Below are 8,609 nucleotides of genomic sequence, written 5' to 3' on the forward strand. Positions count from 1 at the left end.
TTGAAATATTTATGCGAAGAGGAGGGACGTAGATGCACTCTGCTCGAATCTCTTCGTTCTCGCTTTATTTACAGTCGCTTTTTGCAGGTTCCACCTCCGAAAGCAGTCTCGGTGAAAGAGATTTTGCGTGTGGGAGAGGAACCTGTGGATGTATTAAACGAGGAATCCAGCTGCACGCTGTTCGCTAGACATCTGTGTTATCTGCTGGCCGTGCCTCCCTGTTTCCTGGTGGCTGTATGTCTCTATTTCCTCCTGTCTCTATTTCTTAATGGCACGAACTACAGACACAGCTTCCCCAGCGCTCGCAGATGCAGCGATTTGTGTTTTACAGGGGCTGCGGCGGCTGATATTTTGTGCTATTCACCCTCCTTAAGGATCAAAGCTCTTCTGAAGAGATTACTGGCCTGAAATCAAGCCACTGAAATGGTAATATGGTCGTTCTTAAAAAAAAAAAAAAAGAAAGAAAAAAAAGTGTAGGTATTTTCTGGTGTTTTCCCATCAAGTACCTGCCCAATTTCTGTATGGCACACGCCGGGAATCAATAGAAGTTAACAAGTCCTCAAAACATTCCCCATCTCTTTGTTTAATCTCCTTTACAATAAAGCCAAGGGGAGAGAATTAAAAATCTTTGAAGTATATTAAACCTCAAAAGGCTCAGCCAAGTAGACTTAAAATAGTCACTTATTTTCCAAAACTGGTTTGTCGAGGAACAATAAAAGGAAGTAAAATTTATGGAGAAATTATACAGTGGATTTGTCACTTAAAATATCGTAACTGTCTCGGGGACAATACCCCATGCTGAGGATTAATGGTCCCTCCAGACCTTTGATTCACCAGCGCCTTTTCTTTGCCCTTGACAAATTGGATTTTTAGGAATGGGAAGGTCGCCTGGCCCATTGTCTGCCAGCCATTCACTCCGCCTGATTATGCAGGAGGGTTAGGGAAAGGCTCCATGTGACCCTCTTGGATGGGACTCCGCAGCTGCTCGAGGAGCCAAACTCTCTCACCAAACTCTGCGCCCCAGAGCATCCCCCTGCCAAGGGGTACCCCTCCTGCTCCCGTTGAAAAGCCGGCGTCCACACCGCGCCGCGTCACTCTGCGGGCGGAGATACGCCTGTGCTCATCCTCCCCGCTGCCTGCCGCTGTCACTCCGGCCCCCTTAAGTAGTTGGGGTTCCCGAGCGCTCACACCCAGAGGCAGCGATGCAAACCAGCAGGGCTCCGGCCATCAGCGTGAGCGCAGAGAGCTGCATCCCGGCTGGGCTGCGGCTGGGTCCTGTGCCGGGCATCTTCAAACTGGGCAAGTACCTGTCAGACCGCAGGGAGCCAGGACCCAAAAAAAAGGTATTTTCCTACGGTCTCTCCTGCACCGCTGGACCTCGCTCTTTCGTTGACTCGGGGGAAGCCGACTTGGGAGAAGAGCCTGCTCTTCCTCCCTCTCTCTTCGATCCTCCCTTCTTAGAGCGAGCCAGGAAAGGAAAGGGAAGCGTTTCCAGAGCGTCCCCAGATGTCTCCTCGCGGCTTTGCCAGGAGAGCCTGCCCGCCGGTCCCCTCTCCCTCTCCTCCCCAGCGCCGGGGCCCCGCTAGCCCGGCCGGCCTCCGCGGCGAGGCCAGGGGACCCCGGGGCTCTCTCGGAGGAGCGGACGCGTCCCCGCCTTGGACATAGACGTGCTGAAAGCGCCGCCGCAGCCCCGTGCCCGGTGCCCGGTGCCGGAGGGCGCTAGTCCCTCCGCCTGGCCCCCGCCCCGCGGGGCTCCGCTTACTCGGGCATTGCCCGTTCCCCGGTAAGGCCAGGACGTGCAACGGCTGGCTCCTCGCCCTTGGAGCCCCGGCGAGACGGGGGCATGCGGCTTTCACAACCCCCGGGTTTTGTCCGGGGAAGGAGCAGGGGGGAGACGCAGAAGAAGGAGAGTTATTTCTGCGTTTGGCTGTGTTTGTGTCCCCCCATCCCTTTCCTCGGCCGCGGGTACAGCGGGTCCTTTGGTTGGGGCCGGAGGGGAGCGCTGGGTGAGGGGGCCGGGGCTCCCCCGGGGGCGGCGGCGGGGTGCGTGTCGCAGGTGTCGGGTCAGCCCAGCGCCCGGCGGAGCACAGCTCGGCCTCCTCGCAAACCAGCTCCTAGCCCCGGAGCCGCAAACAACCCGCACGGCCGGAGCGGGCGGGAGGAGGTGACGGCTACTGGCTCCGGGGTCAGTCGATGTCCGAGCTGGGAAGGAGCGAGGAAGAGGCGGTGAAGGGGTACTCGCCCCGTCCATCAGGCTCTTCAGGGGGCTGCGGATGAGAGCCCTCCTTCCACCCCCCGGGCAACCGCGGCTCACGCGTTCCGCTCGGATTTTTAATGCCCTTTAATTGTTTTTAAACGCTCTGCCAGCCCACTCAAATTTATTTCTCATCTGGCTCCCTTGGTTTCTCGCTTTAGACTGCTTTGTTTCGATGACTTTTATTGCACGGTCATTCAGGGAACGGGCACTTAATTTTCTCTTTGTATGGGCAAACAGATTATGAAGTATGGGGCTACAGAGACTTTGTAGCTAACCAGAATCCTCTCCCCTTGTCCTTTCCCCGTTTCCCGACAAGTCGTGTGTGTCGCAATTGTTTTGCACAGACTCAGAGGCTGCACAAACCCTTCCAAAAAATCACATCTTACCTAGGCATTTAATATAGCCTTAAGCTAAATGCGGCATCTGAGACTGCGCAAGGTGCATTTGGGCCAGTGCGACCCAAGGGAAAAATCCCTTTTCCCTTCCTAGCGCTGCAGGTCCCCGACGGGCCAGGGCTCTTCCGTCCTTACCCCCGCAGGGCAGCGTCTCCCTCCGGGCCAGCACAGCTCTCCCAAGGCGCCTGCGAGTCGAAAAAGGTGGGTGAGGATGGAAGAGTCAAACAGGTGGCGAAACGAGACGCTGTCGCCGCTGCTTCCGAGCTGCGATGCCCAGACACCTGCTCGGTGTGTGAAAGCAGGCTCGCCGGGCGAGGCAGAGCAGGCAGACAGGCAGGGGGACGGGTAAGCTTTTTGCTTTCTTTCTGTTTCATCTCGCGTGGAAGTGACAGCCGTGCCGTCTGTCTTCCAGGTGCGGATGGTGAGAGGGGAATTAGTGGATGAAGCTGGGAGCTCAGCTCTGGAGTGGATAGGGTTAATCCGGGCTGCCCGAAACTCCCAAGAGCAGACGCTGGAGGCTGTTGCGGATCTGCCAGGAGGACAGGTACCCCACTCGCGGCTCCGGGCCGGCCTGACACAGCTCTTTGCTACCTGCATCCCCTCTCAAGCCTCCTGAAGAAGTTTCCTTTCTCCCCCTCCCAGATTTTCTACCGGGCGCTGCGAGATGTCCAGCCGGGAGAGGAGCTCACCGTGTGGTACTCCAACCCCCTGGCGCAGTGGTTTGACATCCCCGTCACGGCCACACCGACGCACGACGAGAAAGGTACAGATGCGGGCATTCATTTCAGAGCAACCAAATTAAATGAAACAAAACAAATCCTCTTTAATCGACACCTTTGACGGGAGCTCAAACTGCGGTAGGCAAATGTGGGCCCTTCAAATCCGCGCCCTCGGAAAAATTAATGCCAGCACAGCTGCAGTGACTTTTAACCCTCCACCCTTTAAACTAAGACTCCATCTGCTTATATTTAAAGGGTGATCTATTAACTCGGTAGCGTATGGAAAGGCCCCTCGAGTCGTTCCGTCATCGGCACAATTTAATGATCTTTTGATAGGCAAATGGGATTTCTATGAAACAACGCTAGTGTTGTTATGCGAGACAGTAATTTGGCTCGGTAGGTTTTCAAAACATCGTTTTCACGTTGCGTGTTCCTCTGTCAGACCTTCAGAGCCTCTTACCAGGTTATCTTGTGGGCAGATTCACAAACGAGTACTAGGCAGTCCCTGTAAATTAGGATGCGTTAGGTAAAAAATTAAGTCGGCGTGAAATCACAGTCGGATAAGGATATCCGAGGATATCGGGAAGGGGAAGATACCCGTCTGGGACGGCTTGTTTCAATCTGCAAGCTGATTCTTAGCTGGAATTACACCGATGTTAACAAAAATGATAAGGTGGCAGCGCATTAAACGGGGGAAAAGAAGATGAAACCCCTCGGTGTTCACCCATCGGGCTGCTCCGGTGGCGGGGACGCCCTCCCGCTGATCCCGGCCGGCGGAGATCGGGTCCCGGCGCTCCCCGGGGCGGCGGCGGCTAGGCGCGACCTGCGGGCACTCGCTCACCTCGGGCACTCGCCCGCTCAGCTGGTGGCCAGGGGAACCCCACCTGCTCCTGCCCTACGCAGAAGTTCCTTCAGCCTGACGGTGTCCCTGAGAAGCGAGCAAGGGCACGATCCTGCAAGGGGCTGAGCCCTCCCCACCCCCCAAGGCTGGCTACTCCGCAGGGTAATCAGGATCCGGCGTGGAGGGATGATTGCCGAAACGCCGGGCGCTGGCTGCTCACGTCCCAAATCCCTCCTTGTACTAAAACTGTACCCGGAAAAGAAACTCTTGGTCGCGTCTCTGTTCCCCCACCCCAAGCACAGTGAGGCCATGGCTCTGCGGAGGGTCACTTGCTCTAAAAGACCGGGCTCTGGCGAAGATTCGGCTGCAGGAAGGACACGGTGATGGGTTCTGTCCCCACCCGCCCCCCCCCCGCCAGCAGCGCCTGCCTGTGGATGGGTACCGGTGCTGCTCGAAGGAAGTAAAGGGAACAAAGCTCAGATCTGCGAGAGGCACCCAGCGTGTGGCATCTTCCTCGTCCCGTCGAAGCGAGGCTTAGTTGTAGACTGACCCCGCGGATCTGCTGTGTCTCCGGCCCCACAGTTTCCAGACTAATTAATACGGACTCAGAATAGGTGCATCAAAATGCTGAAGCGCTCTTCTTTTAAGGATAGTACGATGAAAAAGAACAAAACAAAAAAAACCCCCAAAACCCGACAAGCAACCCAGGGCGGAAGAAATTCAGAGAGGTTTGGTTTTTGGTTTTTTTTTTTTTTTAAAGCAAACTAAAACTTCGGAAATCTTCTGCGTTTGACCCCATTTATTTGGGTTTATCGTGATGAGAAAGGGATGCTTTTCGTTTCTTTTTTTTTAATTTTATATACATATTTTTATATATATTATATATATATAATTTTTTTTTAACCTGACCGATCGTTGCTGGGCTGGGGCTGACCCGGGCAAAGCGCCGGGCCGGGCTCCGTGGCTCTCGGGAGGCAGCCGGTCCCTCCGATCCCGCCACGCTTTTGCCGAGAGCAACCAGGGCCGAACCGCGCCGCTGGGAACACCCGCAAAGGCAAATGAAGGCAACAGGAGAGAGCCCACGGACGCGTGTGGCCGCATGCCTTTCGGTCCGTACCGCTCCTTTACCCGTTTTCAGTCGGTGGGATCGCGGCCGTGGTTCCGCCTCCCGCGGCTGCTGCCCCACCCGCGGCCGGGCAGACGCGCTCCCACCTCCCTCGCTCCTCGACGGGGCGAAAAACCACGTCCGTCGACTTCGTATCGCTGCACAGCCTGGGACCGCCGCTCCACGGCAAGCGAGGAAGGGCTGCGCACGGCGGCAGGGACACGGGCGACGAGACACAGGCACCAGCGCTGGATCTTTCCACGCGAGTTCGCGCCCGTTTCCCACGGAAAGTGAAGACTTCGCGTTTCATTCGCACCAGCCCTGGGTGCACCGACTGCCACCGGCTGATCCCCGACCCAAACGCTGCATTAAAAGCCCTCTCGGGAGGCTGTTTGAGGCCAGCGTGCCCGCCTCGGTGACCCGCCATGCCACGGGTGCCCCGGCTGCCGCGGAGCGCAGCGCACGGCCGAAGCCTCCCCTATCCCCGGTCGCTTGTGCCTCACCTCATCCCCCATCCCCCTAAGGAACTCCCCCGAAACGTTAGGAGCTGTCCCCAGGCCTCGAGCGGCCTCTCGTTTCGGTGTGGCACTTGGCCTCACCTGTGGCGTGTCGGAGTGAGGGTCAGCTGGGGACGGGCACGGTGGGCAGCTCGGGGGAGGTCCGGGGGCTTCTGAAACGTCTTATCAGTGTGTTGTAGGGACTGGGATGAACGTGTGAGAGAGATATGGATACATACAGACAAAAAAAGAGAGAGAAGAAAGGAGAGGAGACAAGGGAAAGGGAAAGGGAAAGGGAAAGGGAAAGGGGAAAGAAAGAGAAGGAAGGAGGGAAGGAAGGAAGGAGAGAGAGAGAGAGGGAGAGAGAAAGAGAAAGAGAGAAAGAAAGGAAGAGAGAGGAAGGGAGGAAGGGAGGAAGGGAGGAAGGAAGGAAGGAAGAAAAAGGAAAGATGAAGTTAAGATAAAGACATCCAGAAAGGTTGCCCGCAGAGGCATCGTTTCACTGTCGGGGCTGGGGAGAGGCTCGTCCGTGGGAGGACACTGCTGGCAAGAAGGGCCGGGAGGGGGAAAGCGAAGCCCGTGCCTCCGCGGTGCCGGGCAGTCACCACAGTCGCGGCCACCAAGGTCTGTTCCGCTTGAGAGAAGCCGAAATGTTTAGGGGACGGGGCACAAAGGGCATTGTCCTCTGAAAGGGAATGATTACATATGGCCCATACATATCGGATATTGTCTCGCCGCGTAATGAGGGGCTCACGATCATTAGATTGGCCTTTGTTCGGTGCAGCCGACTCCCTGACATACGCTACCTCCTCTGCAAACTCCAACAGATGGGCCCACCGACAGACGACTCGCGGCAGCAGCTGCTCCCCCCCGGCGCCACGGCGCTCCGACCGGGGAGCGCAGCCCGGACCGCACAGCACCCGCACCGCGGCACGGCGGGGGCGGGCCGGGGCAGCGGGGGCGCGGGGAGGCGCGGGGATGTGCGGGGATGCGCGGCCGCCCCTGACGGGCCCCTCCGCTTGCCTCCGCAGGGGAGGAGCGGTACATCTGCTGGTACTGCTGGAGGACCTTCAAGTACCCCAACAGCCTCAAGGCCCACGTCCACTTCCACTGCGCGCTGAGCCACGGCCGGCCCTTCCTCCACCACGACCACGGCCGGCCCGCCGCCGCCTTCGGCCTCCCTCCCAAGGAGCCGCCGGCCGCCTCGCTGCGTGGCCACCCGCCCCCCGGCTGCGGCCCGCGGGAGGCCGTCAAGCGAGAGGCCGCCGCCGCCTCCCCGCCGCTCGCCAAGCCGGGACTGCCCAAGCGGGCGGCGGGCAAGGAGGAGCAGGAGCGCGCCCTGGACATGAGCGTGGGGGCCGCCCGCGGGCCGGGGCCGCTGCTGGGGCCGGCGGGCGGCAACGGGCTGGCGCTCTGTCCCGGGGCGCGTTCGGCCTTCCGCCCCGCCGGGCCGCTGCGGGAGGAGGCGCGGGGGGCTGCCGCCCTCGGCTTCTCCAAGCTGCTGGGGGGGCTGAAGGCGGGACGCGCCTCCGCCGAGGCGCCGCCCAAGTGCGGGGCGCTGCCGGGCGAGGCCGCCCCCCCGGCGGCGGCAGCGGCGGCGGGGCTGGCGTGCGGCGGCGGACTGCGCGCCTTCCCGCTGCTCTCGCCCCTGGAGGAGGCCTCGGCCTTCCGGCAGGTGGAACGGGGTCTGCCCGCCGCCGCGCTGCCGCCCGCCCGCTACCCGCCGCTGCCCGGCGGCGCGCTGGAGCGCTTCGCGCTGCCGCCCTTCGAGGGGCTGAAGGCGTACGCGGGGGAGTGCGGGCTGCCGGTGATGCCGCTCACCGTCTACAACGGGGAGCTGCTCTACGGCGCCGCGCCCTACTACCCGCTGAAGCTGCACCTCGGCGGCCTCCTCAAGTACCCCGAGACGATGTCGTACTTCGGGGGGCCTGCGGCGGGGCTGCACGCCGCCGAGCTGGGCTCTCTGGCCAGCATCGACCGGGAGATCGCCATGCACACGCAGCAGCTCTCGGAGCTGGCGGCCGAGAAGGGCCGCGGGCGGCTGGAGGCGCTGCCGGCGGGGTCGGCGGGTGCGGCCGGCGGGAAGCCCAAGACCGGTCACCTGTGCCTCTACTGCGGGAAGCTGTACTCCCGCAAGTACGGGCTGAAGATCCACATGCGGACTCACACCGGCTACAAGCCGCTCAAGTGCAAGGTCTGCCTGCGGCCCTTCGGGGACCCCAGCAACCTCAACAAGCACATCCGCCTGCACGCCGAGGGCAACACGCCCTACCGCTGCGAGTACTGCGGCAAGGTGCTGGTGCGGCGCCGCGACCTGGAGCGGCACGTCAAGTCCCGGCACCCGGGGCAGAGCCTCGGCAAGGCGGCCGAGGACAAGAGTGACTCTGGCTACGCGCACCCCGAGCAGGAGCAAAAGACTGACAACGAGAGCGACGTGGACGTCTGCTTCACCGACGACCAGAGCGACCCGGAGAGCGGCAGCAGGAACCGCGAGCAGTGATGCAGGAGCCGGCCGGGGCGGGGCGGGGGGCGGGGGGCGCGCTGCAGTCCCCCCTACCACTTACTCTGAGCTCCCGGCCTCCCGGGGCGGTCCCACGGGAGGCCGTGTCGTGGAGGAGCGCGGGCTGGCAGGCCCCCGCTGGCGGAGGGGTGGTCAGGAGTACGAGCTCGTCGCGGGCGTCCCCGGGCTCCCGCCGCGGCATCGCCGCCGGGCGCCTCCAGAGTTGCAGCCGTGGTGCCGGGAGAGGGCCGGGGCGGGGGAGGTGTGTGGGTGTAGGCGAAACCCTGGCAGGCCC

At 61.0% G+C, this 8,609-nt stretch overlaps 1 protein-coding gene across 1 annotated transcript; it reads left to right on the forward strand.

Annotated features, from left to right (window-relative positions):
• The first annotated feature begins 1,202 nt into the window (after nt 1-1,202).
• On the forward strand, nt 1,203-8,314 carry PRDM13 (PR/SET domain 13). The gene is made up of 4 exons (XM_054822187.1): nt 1,203-1,343; nt 3,065-3,196; nt 3,295-3,415; nt 6,846-8,314. The coding sequence occupies exons 1-4, from the start codon at nt 1,203-1,205 to the stop codon at nt 8,312-8,314; spliced, it is 1,863 nt and encodes a 620-aa protein (XP_054678162.1).
• The last annotated feature ends 295 nt before the right edge of the window (nt 8,315-8,609 follow it).

This window comes from Grus americana, chromosome 3 (assembly GCF_028858705.1).
Source record: "Grus americana isolate bGruAme1 chromosome 3, bGruAme1.mat, whole genome shotgun sequence".
NCBI lineage: Eukaryota > Metazoa > Chordata > Aves > Gruiformes > Gruidae > Grus > Grus americana.